The sequence below is a fragment of the Dendrobium catenatum genome, unplaced genomic scaffold (genome assembly GCF_001605985.2).
Source record: "Dendrobium catenatum unplaced genomic scaffold, ASM160598v2 fragScaff_scaffold_407, whole genome shotgun sequence".
Classification (NCBI taxonomy): Eukaryota; Viridiplantae; Streptophyta; class Magnoliopsida; order Asparagales; family Orchidaceae; genus Dendrobium; species Dendrobium catenatum.
The window spans coordinates 264,844-279,841 of NW_021318869.1; the positions used below are offsets into that span (position 1 = coordinate 264,844).

General features: G+C 37.5%; 1 protein-coding gene across 1 annotated transcript; it reads right to left on the reverse strand.

Moving 5' to 3' along the window:
- Nucleotides 1-3,085: 3,085 nt before the first annotated feature.
- On the reverse strand, nucleotides 3,086-4,749 carry LOC110107445 (late embryogenesis abundant protein D-29-like). The gene is made up of 3 exons (XM_020837713.2): nucleotides 4,428-4,749; nucleotides 3,799-3,906; nucleotides 3,086-3,615 (listed from the first exon to the last, which is right to left on the reverse strand). Exons 1-3 carry the CDS (start codon nucleotides 4,732-4,734, stop codon nucleotides 3,242-3,244), a joined length of 789 nt encoding a protein of 262 aa, XP_020693372.1. The 5' UTR covers nucleotides 4,735-4,749; the 3' UTR covers nucleotides 3,086-3,241.
- Nucleotides 4,750-14,998: the final 10,249 nt, after the last annotated feature.

Consider the following 14,998-nt stretch of genomic DNA (forward strand, 5'->3'; position numbering starts at 1 on the left):
CAAGAAATTATTTAATAAAAAGATGTTTTATGAAAATTTCAATATTATTTCTCTTGATTGCTTTAGATATTTATCTTTTCTTTTATAAGAGAATTTTGATGAATCATATGAATGCAAAGATATTTACATGCAAGAATCTCTCTTTCCCTCCCTCCCTTTCTCTTGCTTTTGTTCTTGCTTTTGCATGCCCAACAAAAAAACCAATAACATGGAGATTGTTAGCTCCAAATAATCATCGATTCCAAGTGAGTATGTTAACTCTAGCGAGCACCAAAGCATCAGGTCTGCTCATGTGCTAAGCATAACAATAGCATACAATTTGCACATCTTTATCATCTCATAAATATAAACATTAAAAATGCAACATTTCACTAGTGAGAATGAACGATTCCAACATGCTCATCAAAAAAATGTTGGATGTAGCACATAATACTATGACAACTCAACCATAACATAAGGTGTAGTAATAGTAAGCTAGGTGCTAATAAACATGTTAAAATAAACACTAATGCAAACATATAATAATCAATCCAAACCTACATACCACATGCATCAACATAAGTAGGGTGCACAGTTGAATACTGAAAACCAATAAGAAATAGTGAGAAATAAATGAAAAGATACCAAAAAAATCAATCCTCAAGACATCAAATTGTTGAATCCTCAAAAAAAGAAAATCAAGAACCTAAAACAAAGACCATAGGAATTTTTCATTAAATTCATCATAACATAGTTTTTTACAATGAATATGAGGCTATTTATAGAAATTTTAAACTAGCCCCAGCTTAATTTCAAGAAAATATTCATAAAAATAAATATAAATATAAATAAGGGCAAGAAAACTAGGAAGCCAAAACAATTATTGTAGGACTTTCTCATTAAATTCATCACAAAGTTTAAGGAACTATTTATTAAAATAGTTTGATAACTAAAACTCCAAAGCAAGGCTAATTGTAAGAGAATCTTCATAAAAAATAAATATACATAAATAACTACTAATTGTGAATAAATTAAAATTTTAAATGCATAAATAAAACACTATTTGGAGTATCATAAATCGTATGAATGACCACTTTAATTCCACCAAGGCGAAAAAAACTCTCCAAGGAGCAAGAGTTCAAATCTCTATAAAAGGCTGAGTAAAGAATTCATCATAGCATAGTAGCAAATGGGGCTATTTATAAAAATAGTTTGATAATTAATTATTCAAATTACCCCCAAGGCTAATTACAAGATAATATTAATAAAATTAAAAAAAAAATAAATAAATAGCTGAATTATGAAAAAAAAATTAAATGCATAAATAAAAGCCCAATCTATTTGAATCATCGCCAATCAAATGATAGACTACATTAATTCCACTAAAGCACAAAGAGCTATTCTTTAGAGAGTAAAAGTGGTGGAGACTCTCTGAGACTAAAGTAGTAACAAAACATTCCATGGAAGGAGCTTGCAATTTCTTGAAGATAGACAATACCTGCATCTTGTAAGAAACTTTTGTGGCAATTCCAAATGCTACATCAAACTCCAATCTTGATGAAATGCCTTTGAGTAGGAGAGCAAGCACAAATCTTAACAAATATGATGGCAATCTTGAAGGTAGAAGAAGGCCATTGTAGGAATGTTATAACACACTGAGAGGAAATGAGTTGCATTATTTAAGCATCATCCCTGCACAATTGATATGATTGTTTAACATAAACAAATTAAGAAATTTTTATTGCCAAATTTATTTTCATGTGGAATTATTTTTTATAAGGTGCGCAATCTAAATTCATGACAGAATCCACAACTCCTATCATTGTGACTATTCTCTCTTGGATTTTTTTTGTCAATGACCTCTCAACTCATCAACCTGATAATTCAACCTTGGCCGGTGGCTCTACGATTGGTCGTGAGAGTCAAGGATGTGGTGGTCGAGTTATACATCTCTCTCCACATCATATGATGATTCTTTCTTTGACTTTGTTGCAGTTAGTTCTATTGATGTCATGGGTTTTAGATTCGGGTGCTCCTTATGTGACAATTAATTGTCAAATATTTAATTGCACCGCGTCTTTTGTCTCATGTAAGAGACTTCAAAATTTTGGCTTCTCGTCTATTTCTAAGTTTGATTATCTTGCATTTGAACAAGTATTGTTAACTTTTGATTTATGATATTTCAAGGGCCGTCAAACTTATTATTCAAATACATCTCAACAAAATGATGTTGTTGAATATAAAATTCTCATTTGCCTTATATTATCATGGCATTATCGTCTCATATGAATGCCCTTTATTTCATGTTTCTAAATCTGTTTGATCATTATTTCAATCAAATTGTTCTATCAAAATTCTATAGAGTTAGCGTATGCTTGGAGAGGGAGGGCGAGAGCATTAGAGAGAGAAAGTGATTGATGAAAAGAGAGAAACCCTAGAGGCAGAGAGAAGAGGGAGAGCAGAGCCTTTAAATCCCATTGATGATCAAAGCAACCTCCTCGGGCAAAGCCTGAGTTATCAAATTGTATGTTTACTGATACATGATTGTCATGCTGAAGCTGCATGCCTCAACATGGCTATCCCTTTACTTTGCAACATAGCAAGCATAATAATTATGCTTAGAGTAATTGAGAAATCCCTGATAAAGTCTTAGTAGTTAAGCTCACTAAGTTTTTTGTTTGCGATTTCTAATTCATTTTTCAAATAAAAATTTTGTACAGAAAACTGTTCCAAACGAAACCTTAATTGAGTCCCACTCCATTAAATCCTTTATTGACTTTGAAATTTAGTTAGGACCTTGAGTTTGAATATTGGACCAAGTTTAGGCTGTAAACACCTGAAGGGAACGGAGCTTTTTCCTTCTTTCAGCAGAATTTCTCATGCCCGTTGAGCTTAAATACCAAGTTAATTTCTTATTTTTAAACTACTGATTTTGTTTTTCAGTTCTAAGCTCTCACAGCATATTCCCTTCTAATAGTTTAGCTACAAAGATGTCAAAAATAAGAATAAGCATACGTTGTATAGAAAGCCTTCTTAAAATTAAAATTAAAATGATCAAATAATCTATTAATATCATTCACTATGTAAGATCATTCAACTTAGTCAATTAAAAACAAAATTGTATCAGAACTATCACTCTTTATTGATCAGAAACAGAAAGCTACATCTACAAACAACAATCCTTCATTGCTTCTTCATATAGAAAGAACATCACACCCTGAAGCCAATTATCAAAACATAACTATACCCAATCATTCAGAAATCACAGCTCCTCCTCGTGTCTCTGCGACCCTCCCACAACCTTCTCCTTGGCAGCCTCGTAATTGGACGACAGCGTCTCCTTAGCCGCATCCAGCTTCTCCCCTGCCTTAGACTTTGCAGCATCATAGCCTTCCTTCACTTTGTTCGCCGCTTCCCCGGCTGTACTAGTGGTCGCCTCTTGTGCTTTGCCTGCCTTATCCTTGGTCGCCGCTGCAGCCTCCTTCGCCTTGTCGATGGTGGCGTCCTTCACCGCCGACGCCTTCTCTGCTGCTTTGCTCGTCGCCTCTGTGGTTGTTTGCTTTGTGGCCTCTGTAGCTTCGCCGGTCTTTTGTTTGGTTTGGCTGGCTGTTCTGGCTGTGCTGTCCTTCACCTTCCCTGCGTTGATAGAATATGGAAAAGACCTTAATTTATGTTATGTTAAGCTATACTGTTACTTCTAATATGATAACAAATCTTATAACTTCATGGAATCCTTTTGTCAGTTTTTGTTTATGAAAATTTGGTAAAGTTTAGATTTTTTTTTTTTCCGCATTCTGCTTTTTTGCTGGAAGAAAATACCTGAGATTGAATCCTTAGCATCCTTCACCGAATCCTTAGCATCTCCGGTCTTCTCCTTGACAGAATCCTTAGCATCTCCGGTCTTCTCCTTGGTGTATTCCCCCACATCTGCACCGAAATCCCAATCAACTAAATCTAAAAATTAAGGGGGTGGCAATTTCGGGTCACGGGTTAGGTTCGGGTCAAATTCAAAATTGACCTGACATTATTCGGGTAAACCCATTTCGAACCGTTTTTGCAAACTGGTCGATTTTTTGTATCCAAAACCAACCTGCTTCGTGTTCGAGTCAACCCGACACGACACGAATGATCAGGGACCATGAAAAAATTGCTAGTTTATAGGTAAAACATAGGTCAAACTCCATTTTTAGGGTAAAAACGAGTAGTAAACAGTTAAATCTCGGATTTCCAGGTAAAAAATGGTCACTTTTGAATCACTTTCAAGTCAAAGGATTAATCCGAATATATTTTTGAAACAGGTCGAATTGTTGAACCCGACCCGTTTCGGGTTCGGATTGACTCTAACCGAGAATTTTTTATTCGGATTCGAGTCAAATTTTCAGGTCGTGTCAAATATTGACACACAAAACAAAACTCAACCAAATATTATAAAATTTAAATAGAACTACCTGAAGCAATTCCGCCAGTGGTGTCCTTGGCCGCATGCCCTGCTTCTTGCGCCTTCCGAGCTGCTTCCTCAGCCTTCTCCTCCGTCTCATCTACCTGTTGATGCTTGATACCTAAGCCCTCTGAAATCTTGTCTTTGGCCCAAGTCGCCCATGACTCCGATGCTTCGTTCTCTTTATCTCCTTCGCCGGTCACCAGTACGCTTTCGTCAGCGCCGGTCTTCGCCGTCGACGCTGCTTCCGTCGAAGCCGTATGTAGGGAGTAGAGCAGTGCTACTGTTAGTATGAGAAGAAGAGGTTTGTTTGCCATTGAATGAGAAAGAAGATATGAAGAGAGAAAAAGAATGGATTTGAGAGAGAAGGGGAGATTGGTGACGATATATAGGAAGATAGCGGTGAAGAGAGTAGTTTAACTGTGAGGAACGTGTCAGGAGAAGGTGCAGAGTTAGGGTGGTCGCGCTTCACGTGTCCTGTAGCGGCGCCACGGCAGTGGAGACGTGGCAATAGAATATGAAGCAGGCTGCAGGGATTAGTTTTTTTAAAAGATTTTAGCTGGAAAGAGTTTTGGTGTTCATCTTTATTTTTAGAATATTATCAATAAATTTCAATATTTTTTTTACAATATAAATTGCTAAAATGTTGTTTATTTATTAATTATTAAATTTATTTCATAGTTAAATTTTTTTCTTATATTTATAGTAATGAGATGTCATAAAAAAATCGCATCGATAAGACGTGAATCTCGAGGCATATTTGAATTAAAAATCTTCCAATCAATTTGCGATCATTTGAACACTGATCTCATCAAACTTTTAGTCAAACTGAACGTTTAGGCAAGACAAACCCGATGACAACAAAATCAGTCTAATATGAGTTCAAATGGGAAAGTTTAAAAAGATTAATTTGTTGACAAATTAATATCCTATGCTTATAGTCTAATCGAGGGCTTGATTAGACGAATCCAACGTGATCATGATCACTTAATTATGAAATCATTAAGACATTTAAATGCTTGGTAAAAGGTCTATGATCAAAGGAATCACTAGAAGCCGTCTGATAGATCACTCCAAGCTGGATCTTCTTCATATTTAATTAGTATGCTACCAATATTTTTCATCTTAAGGGGTGAAAAAAAAAAGAGAAAAAGAAAAAGCTCTATAGCATTTTTTAGCCATCGCATGCCGACGGCCACAAGCTATTGTTGCTGACAACCACTATCATTTTCATAATATTATCAAAATTTGACCTTGATGTTGGGTAAATTTGTCCGTCTGTGGTTTCGAAAATTCATCCTGTGAAGACTAAGCTTTGTTGTTGGGTGTAAATATTTAATGTTTGTACTCTTCCATTCTTCATTTCTTCAACAGTGAAGAATGGAAGATCTTTACTACATAGTGGATTTTGCAATTGGGTTATGCATCGTGGCTTTTTCACTTTCCGGATTTTCCACGTAAAAAGTTATCTTGTTTTACTATTTTTATATATCCATGTTGAATCTTTGTACACCTCTAAGACGTGAAACATGCACGCTACCGGCTTAAGTTTTCTAGCATGCAACAAGTAATTAATCTCTTTCAATTGATTTATATTTATATTAAAATAAATTCTTAAACTTTTAATTTATCATTTAAAATTTATCATCGGAGTTATTGATAACTCGTCATCGAAGCTGTAGATAGCTCGCTAGGCTTACGATGAACTCTCTAGATTAGTTCACCTGGCATAATAAATTTATTAGGATTTTAGAGAATTTGTTGGAATATACTTCTTAAAATGTTGAATGTAGAGAATATAACAGGAAGAAATAATTTAGAGCTTCAAGAAAATCTTATGTAGTTATCTAAGCAAAACATTTCTGCCTCATGGGATAGAAAATATATAATATCTTTTTAATAGAAATATATTATGAATATTATATAAGTAAATAATAAATTTATATTAAATATACAAATATCTTAAATTGTTTTTAAATAAACATTTAAAAATTCCCCTTTTTTTAAATTGAGGGGCTGAGCATAATTCATAAATTGAAAAAAAAATGGGTACATTTTCGGTCACTATTTTACTAAAACGCTAAGTAAATTGGGCCCAAATTACATTGAGAATGGGCCAGAATTAACAATCTCAACCGACATGACACTTAAAAAGCCCATCTGGAAAAGCCTACAAAGAAGGCCCAACACGAAAAGGCTCGAAATAGGAGAACCACGAAAGCAGCCTGCAGCAACCATTAGTCAGTTAGAAAGGTCCACTGGATGATAAGAAGAGTGGAATTTTGTTGCGGAGGTGATCTTCCTATCAATTGTTTATATATAAGTCGATCTTCCTATCAACTGTTTATTTTATATTTCATGAATTTTATTGATTTAATATTTAAAAAAATATTCATGTAATTTAATTTTTGCTTTGATCGATTTTATGAAAGCAAGAAAGCACAACTAATAATTAAAATTCAAATATGCTATAATTGATAATTAAACATATATTTTAATAACTAAATAGAACCAAAGCAACCAAATAGAGTTGGTTCGGTTCGATCTTTTAATTTTATTCAAATAATATAAACCCCTACATTCGATAGACTTGCATGGGCTAGGAGTATATTAAATTGGTTTTTGAGTTTCGACCCGTTTAATTGGTGGGTTGGACTATGAACACGATAATGAACAAGTTTTAACCGGTAGAGACCTGGGTAAGGGTCATCCTGGTTGCCGGTGATTCGGGTTTTGGTCCACCTTTTTGACCTGTTTATTAAGAAGGTTGAATTCAGACCAACTGACTTCATATTGAATCAATTTTGGGTCAACCAAAACTCAACCCGTTAACCCATTATTACAACCCGTTATAAAGAAGAAGAAGAAGAAGAAGAATAAATGATGCTAAGTAAAACTTTGCTGTGTCATGACTATCTATCATTTTCACATTGGCAATTTAGAAGCCTTCTTTAATTTTGTAGAGCTATATACTACTTAAAAATCTATCCATAATTATTAGGATAGCTGCTTAGCAATTTACACTTCTCTGTAACCAATAGGTTCATTACACGTGTACTATACTAGTTGCTTTTTCACCTATTTATATCCTCTCATGTACGATGGCTAGGGTGGATAATACAAAATATTAATTCCTCTTTCTTGATTCATCTTCTGTCTCCGACCAACTCCTTGGCTGTAACCGGTCTATCCATTTCTACATGGTATCAGGCCTTTAGCTTCCTTCCTTCTTCGATCATGACGATCTCTCATTCTGACTCCTCCTCCGCCACCGAGCAACCGCCCACAAATCTGTCCGAAAACTCCCCAATCTCTCATTCACTCAAGTTTGTCGTGTCCAACCTCAAGACTCTCGTTCCATATCAATTATCACCCGACAACTATCCAATCTGGCGTCACCATATCCTCAAGCTTCTTCGTGCCAACGATTTTGAGCATTTTTTGGCTCTGCCCACTCACTCCGGCGATGTATCCGATCCATCTACGACTTCCTCCATCAAGAACTGGCGGATTACCGATCAGAATCTTCAAGCGGCTGTCTGCTCCACCATCTCTCCGATGGTGCTCCCCTATTTCATCCATCTTGATACAACTCATGAAATATGGCAGGTTCTTGAAAGCCAATTTCAAGCCACAAGCCGATCCAAGGTGATCCAGCTTCGTAACGAGCTTCATCATGTTTCTATGAAAAATCTATCCATGACACAATATTTTACCGAGATCAAGAAACTTGTCGACCAAATCACCTCCGCCGGATCCTCCATTGATTCCGAAGACATTATCCTGCATATCTTGAATGGGCTGACTCCAGCGTATCAATCATTCAAGACTTACGTTCGAAACTCTCCCCTCCCTATTCGACTAGAGAATCTTTATGCGATGTTAATAAGCGAAGAAATACATGTCAATGCCGACGCCGCTCGCCTTAATACCGATACGCTCCAGCAAGCAGCTCTGTATTCAAACAGGGGTCGCGGTCGTAGGAACCGAGGCCGTCCATCTCAAGCCCCAACCTCGACTTCTCGCTCCGGGCAGCAGCACCAGATCTCTATCTGCCAAATCTGCTCCAAGAAAGGGCACACGGCTGATGTATGCTAGCATAGGATGAACGCAAACTACATTTCACAGACGTCAACACCCAAGCAGAACAATGCGCTTGTAGCAAATTCGGAAGCTCCTTCTCAGGATTGGTACCTTGACACAGGGGCCTCCTCGCATATGACGAACACAAGCGACATCCTCTGTCAACCCACTCCATACCTGGGAACCGATGGTATCTTCATCGGGGATGGAAGAAACATCCCTATTGCTCACTCGGGCACGGGTATTCTTCCCACCTCGAATCGTAAGTTTCTTTTATCAAATTTGCTTCATGTTCCTAACATTTCCTACAACCTCTTGTCTATCTCACAACTTGTTAAAGATAACAACATCTCAATTACTTTTGATCCTTCTGGTTTTGTTTGTAAGGATCTGACGACAAATCATTAGCTCCTACGCGGTCCCTGTAGAGCAGGTCTTTACAAGATCACTCCGACGTCCAACACTAAACATCAAGAAGTAGCTTGTACAGCATCCAAGACCCCAAACTTTACTTGGCACGATCGGCTAGGCCATCCGCATTTCAAGACTATGCAACGCATTTCTCAAAGCAATTCGTATTTACGTATTTTACATTTTAACATTCCCTGTAATACTTGTATTCAATGTAAACTTCATAAACTACCCTTTGAGAACTCTAGCTCCCGCACGCACACACCACTCGAACTTGTGCACTCTGATGTTTGGGGGTCGTCCCCGGTTTCTTCCACTTGTGGCTTTCATTTTTTCGTTATCTTTGTAGACGATTATTCTCGTTATACCTGGTTGTTTCCGATTATGCATAAATCTGACGTTACTGCCACATTTATAACATTTACAAAGTTCATCGAAAATCAAACGAACTGCAACATCAAGACTATAAGGACTGACGGCGGGACCGAATTCAACAATTATTCAATGAAATCCTTTCTGGCTTCCAAAGGGACCGGACATCAACTGGCTTGCCCCTACACTCCCGAGCAAAACGGAGTGGCAGAGCGCAAGAACCGCCACATTGTGGAAACAGTTCGATCTTTGCTTCACAAAGCATATATGCCGTTTCAATACTTGCCATAGGCAAGTGCAACGGCAGTATATTTGATTAACAAGATGCCATCTCCAAATACCTACAACAAATCACCTATGCAACTCCTCTTTCACACTGTACCTGAGTACAAGCATCTCCAGATCTTTGGGTGCGAATGCTTTCCACTACTCCCGCAACATACACGAACGAAATTCAATCCAAAATCCAGATCCCACGTCTTCATGGGATACTCGGACCTGCACAAGGGATACATCTGCCTTGACAGGGACTCTCAAAAATTCATCATCTCCCGACATGTTACTTTCCTCAAAAATTCTTTCCCCTTCGCTAATAATTCTTCCTCTTCACAGGTACCCTCAACGGAGCTGCCTTACTCCCTGCTCCTGCCAACGTCCAAATCCCAAGAACTAATTGTGCAGCATACCCGTCCCCAGCAAAACAACAGCCCAGCACCCACTCCCATGCCCCATTCTGTTGTATCACCCCGCTATCATCACATAAACCATAATCTTGACCCAGCAGATTGCAGTCAATCTCCCACCGTGGCACCGAGACATCCGATGATCACTAGAGCTCAAACTGGGTCTCTAAAACCACTACAGCACCTCAATCTGATCGCAAGTAAGTCAACCACCGTGGACTCCGAACCGGATCCCACTAACTTCAAAGAAGCATCCAAGCGACTGGAATGGCGGCAAGCAATGGCCGACGAGTTCGTAGCACTTCAACAACAAGGCACCTGGCACCTTGTACCACCTCCACCTAATGCCCAAATACTAGGCTGCAAGTGGACATTTCGGAAGAAATTCAATTTGGATGGCACTGTGGCCCGATTCAAGGCTCGCCTGGTAGCTCAGGGTAACCAGCAGGAGTACGACATCGACTATGGCGAGACGTTTAGTCCGGTGGCAAAACTCCCCACCATACGGGTCCTCTTCACTATTGCTCTTTCTCGGGGTTGGCCGGTACAGCAGTTGGACGTATCCAACGCATTTCTCCACGGCCAACTCACTGACACTGTCTACATGGCGCAACCGCGCGGTTTCATCGACAACGAGCATCCCGATCACGTATGCCGGCTTCGTAAATCAATATATGGTCTGCGTCAAGCGCCACGACAATGGTATACCACATTTACGAACTACCTCATCCAGCTTGGGTTTCAGTACAGCAAGGCGGATCCTTCGTTGCTTACATTCAAACAAGATGCGACCCTCATCTTTCTTCTGGTATACGTCGATGACATTCTTGTCACAAGAAACAATGCAACAGCCATATCTAACATGCTGTCCAAACTACACAACACATTCAAAATAAAAAACCTCGGCTTGGCTCATCACTTTCTCGGCATCAAAATTCAGAAACATCAAGATAAGTATTTTTTTTATCTCAGTCCTCTTATGCAACTTCAATTCTAAACTCGGTAAATCTACTCAAATGTAACCCGCTCTCTAATCCTTCCTGTACTAAACTTCCCAATCAGGTTCCCGAAGACAGCAACCTATCCGCCCATGATACTTACAAACGAGTCACTTGTTCGCTGCAATACTTAACGCTAACATGCCCTGACATAGCACATGCGGTCAATGTCCTTTCTCAACATTTACACGATCCATATTTAACCCACACATATCTACTCAAGCGTCTGCTCCGATACATCAAAGGGACCTTGAACTTCGGTCTACCTATTCTACCGGGACCTCTTACCCTCTCAACCTACTCAGATGCCGACTAGGCCAGTGATCCAACCACAAGAAAATCCACCACAGGTCACTGCACATACCTGGGGAGCACGCTCATCTCTTGGACAGTCAAGAAGCAGACCACGGTTGCTAGGTCTTCCACGGAATCCGAGTACCAGGCACTTGCGGCGGCCACAGCCGACACTATTTGGCTCAAGCGTCTGCTCAACGATTTCGACATTCCACACAGCCCGCCGATTGATATCTTCTGCGACAACACATCGGCGATCGCTCTCGCGCACAACCCAGTGTATCACGCACGCACAAAACACATAGAGATTGACCACTGGTTTGTTCGTGACCACATCCAAAACCAGGTGATCCGGCTAAATCCGATCGGCACTCTCCATCAAATCGCAGATATTCTTACAAAGCCGCTACCTACATCACGCTTCAAGGATCTACGCTCCAAACTGACGATTCAGGACGAATCATCGGTTTGACAGGGGCTATTAGGATAGCTGCTTAGCAATTTACACTTCTCTGTAACCAATAGGTTCATTACACGTGTACTCTACTAGTTGCTTTTTCTCCTATTTATATCCTCTCATGTACGATGGCTAGGGTGGATAATACAAAATATTAATTCCTCTTGCTTGATTCATCTTCTCTGTCTCCGACCAACTCCTTGGCTGTAACCGGTCTATCCATTTCTACAATAATAAATTTATTATTATAGGTTAAGTAAGGACCACCTACCTTATAGGGCTAAGTTTTATATACCTTCCAAGTATTGCCTCTCTCATCCTTGGTCCCCCTCACTCCATACTATTCTTATAAAGCAAGCAAACTAGACCTTTTTCCTTCCCCCTTTCTTCTCTTTTAATTCATTTCCTTTGTTTTATGATTAAACCAAACCACTAATTAATATGAGAGTCTAGGAATTAGTATTGGTGTTAACCATCAATAGAATTTTCTCACTAAGCCTATATCTTCCCTTGTCAATGAAGAAGATTAATTTAATGAAGGAAAGCAACCAAGCTAGAGCTAGCATCATAATTATGAAAAAATGTGACATGGAATGAGAAAATTTTGATCAACATAACATGTTGAAACATGCACATGGTCATAATTAATACTCTATGGTGACATACGTTGACATTAAATAAATGTCATTTTTATTTTCTATGAGTAGAGAATCGAGGCCACACGCATCTTTTCAATATTATTTTTTATTGGATCTCATAACAAAGGACATGATTAATACGTGATAAATATCTTAAAAATTAGGCATATGTAGGGCTGTCAAAATAGGATTTCGGGTTGGGATTCAATCCAACCAAAAATTGAACCGGCCCGAACCCAACCAGTTTTAAGAAATGAGTCTCAGATCCGAACCCGACCTGCCTCGGGTATGGGTAAACCCGACACGACCCACCTTGTTTCCCAGAGTTGTCGACGACCTATTCAACATGTTCGATCGAGACTATGACGACATGATCACTAAGCACGAACCCGAAACTTGAAACGGGTCGAAAATTGAGACATGAATCTGACCCATTTTTCAAACGGATCGACTCTTACCTGAAAATTTTGGGTAGGGTACCGAGTGAGTTTCCATGTCGTATCTATTTTGACAGCCTAGGCATATGTCCCATCATAAAGAATATTTAAAGGCTTGTTAGAAAGATGTTTATCAAACGATGCAATGATCTCATCAAAATAGGGTTCAGACAATCATTTAGGTTTTTTTTGCAAAAATATCTATTGATTGTTTCGATAGACTGTTTGATTTCAATGGTAAAGATCAGTACTTCCATACGATGAACAATTTTATAAGATGAGCTAAGATAGCAAGAACAATGCAGTCTTTCATTCATTTTCTCTACTAAGATCCTTAAAGTGTTGTTTTATCAACTCCAACTTTCTTAAAGCGCACATTCTTCGGATGCTTTAGGTCAAAGACTTAGGCTTCGTTTGGGACGGCTTTCGTAATGCTTCTTAAAGCTGCTTTTTAATAAAAAAAATTAATTTTGGTACTAAAAAGCTTCTTTAGGAAGCAGTAAGAAGGCCATCCCAAACGAAGTCTTAATTTTTTAGCAATAATTTTAGCTTCTACACGATTAATGGAACAAAGAGACTCTCGATCTTCCTTGTCTGAGTAACTTTTCAACTACCAAAGTTATTCAAAGAAAGGATTAAATACCATAAAGCTCTCAAAGATTTCAACTTTGATAGCATAATTAATTTGAGAAGCAAAAAGATATCTATAAGGGGTTGTTTGGTAAGTTATGTTTAGGGGTTGATTGGTGGTGGTGGGGGACGATGATTGCTGATGGTAGTGGTTGGCTGCGAGGGCTACCGGATGTTCTTAATAGCTGACGATGGGCTATAATGGCATATGGTAGTTGTTGGCATGTGGTCTGCTCTATGTGCGACTTGTTGTTCCAAAAAATAACACTTTTGATCGACTCAAAATGTTGCTCAAAGTTTGATCTAGCTGCATCGATCTTACACAATCTTCTCTATCGTCGGGAGCTGGCCTTCATACATCGCAACTTGTTGTCAGGAATAGAGCTTCAGAAGCCGCCGGTCCAATCACCGACGTATTTCCTTTGCATCTTCCACACCTCTCATTTAACATCTAGAGTCTTAATTAAGATTTTGGATGGGATTGTAATAAGATTGAGCAATAAATTTAATAAATAGTGAGCTTTATGTGTTAAATATGTAAAAAAATAAATTTAAGTAGCATCTATGCAAATTTTGTTGAAAATAATTTGATTGTTTATTATGATTTGCTATCAATCAGCACGGATCGCTAAGAGGGATCTTGTGGACCACTTCGAGGGATTTTGTGGTTATAATTTTTGCCACCTAAGCTACTACTAGACATTTTATCATAGATTATGTGGTGATAATGCTGCCACGTAAGTTTCTACTGATCCACAAATTCATTGTGACTCGACAAGTTTCAACAACCCATCAAATCGGGAGAAATTATTTCGTCCGAACAAAAAATATTATTTGAACTATGAGTATACACACAATGTGTATAAAAAATTAATGCACAATGTATATAAATATATACATAATATGTATATCATATATCCGAACAATTCTTCCCGTTCGACCTCCGCACATAATAATATCTCTCAAATTTGATACGTTGATTGGCTCCCGATAGAAAAAATGTACTTAAAAAAAATATTGTGAGAATATCTTATCAAAGATCTTATATATGTATATATTTTTGTGATTAAATTTGTTAAAAATGTAAAAAAAATTATGATTAAAATTTAATTAAAATATATTTAAAATTTTTATATTTATTTTAAGATGAATTTTTAGATTATATTCATCTCGACATAAATTTGAGTTTCAAAATATATTTTAATTAAATTTTAATAATAATTTTTTAATTTTCTTATTTATAATTAAAAAAATAAAAATCTATATTAAAGAAATTTTATCCATCTAAAATTTCAGTAATTCTTTTCATTTTCTCATTTAAGATTATACATTCATCTTTGATTATAAATTAAATATTTTAATTTAGCTCTAAATTAATCTTACTTTAAAATAAAAAAAATATTACAGATAATTAATAGGCTCAAAATCAATTATAGAATAAATTTCATACATGAAATTAATGAATATTAAATTCAAAAAAAATTTAAACATAAAATCTCTGCTCTTTAATGTTCCATTTAGGATATTGTTGCGTCCTGGAGTATTCGCGGCGGTAGAGAAATATTTAGTTTAACGTCT

Excerpts from the sequence above, each read along its gene's own strand:
- LOC110107445 (XM_020837713.2), bottom strand. The coding sequence starts at position 4,734 with ATGGCAAACAAACCTCTTCTTCTCATACTAACAGTAGCACTGCTCTAC. Across the intron at positions 3,907-4,427 it reads CACTGGCGGAATTGCTTCAG|ATGTGGGGGAATACACCAAG; the intron begins GTAGTTCTATTT and ends ATTTCGGTGCAG. Across the intron at positions 3,616-3,798 it reads TGCTAAGGATTCAATCTCAG|GGAAGGTGAAGGACAGCACA; the intron begins GTATTTTCTTCC and ends CTATCAACGCAG.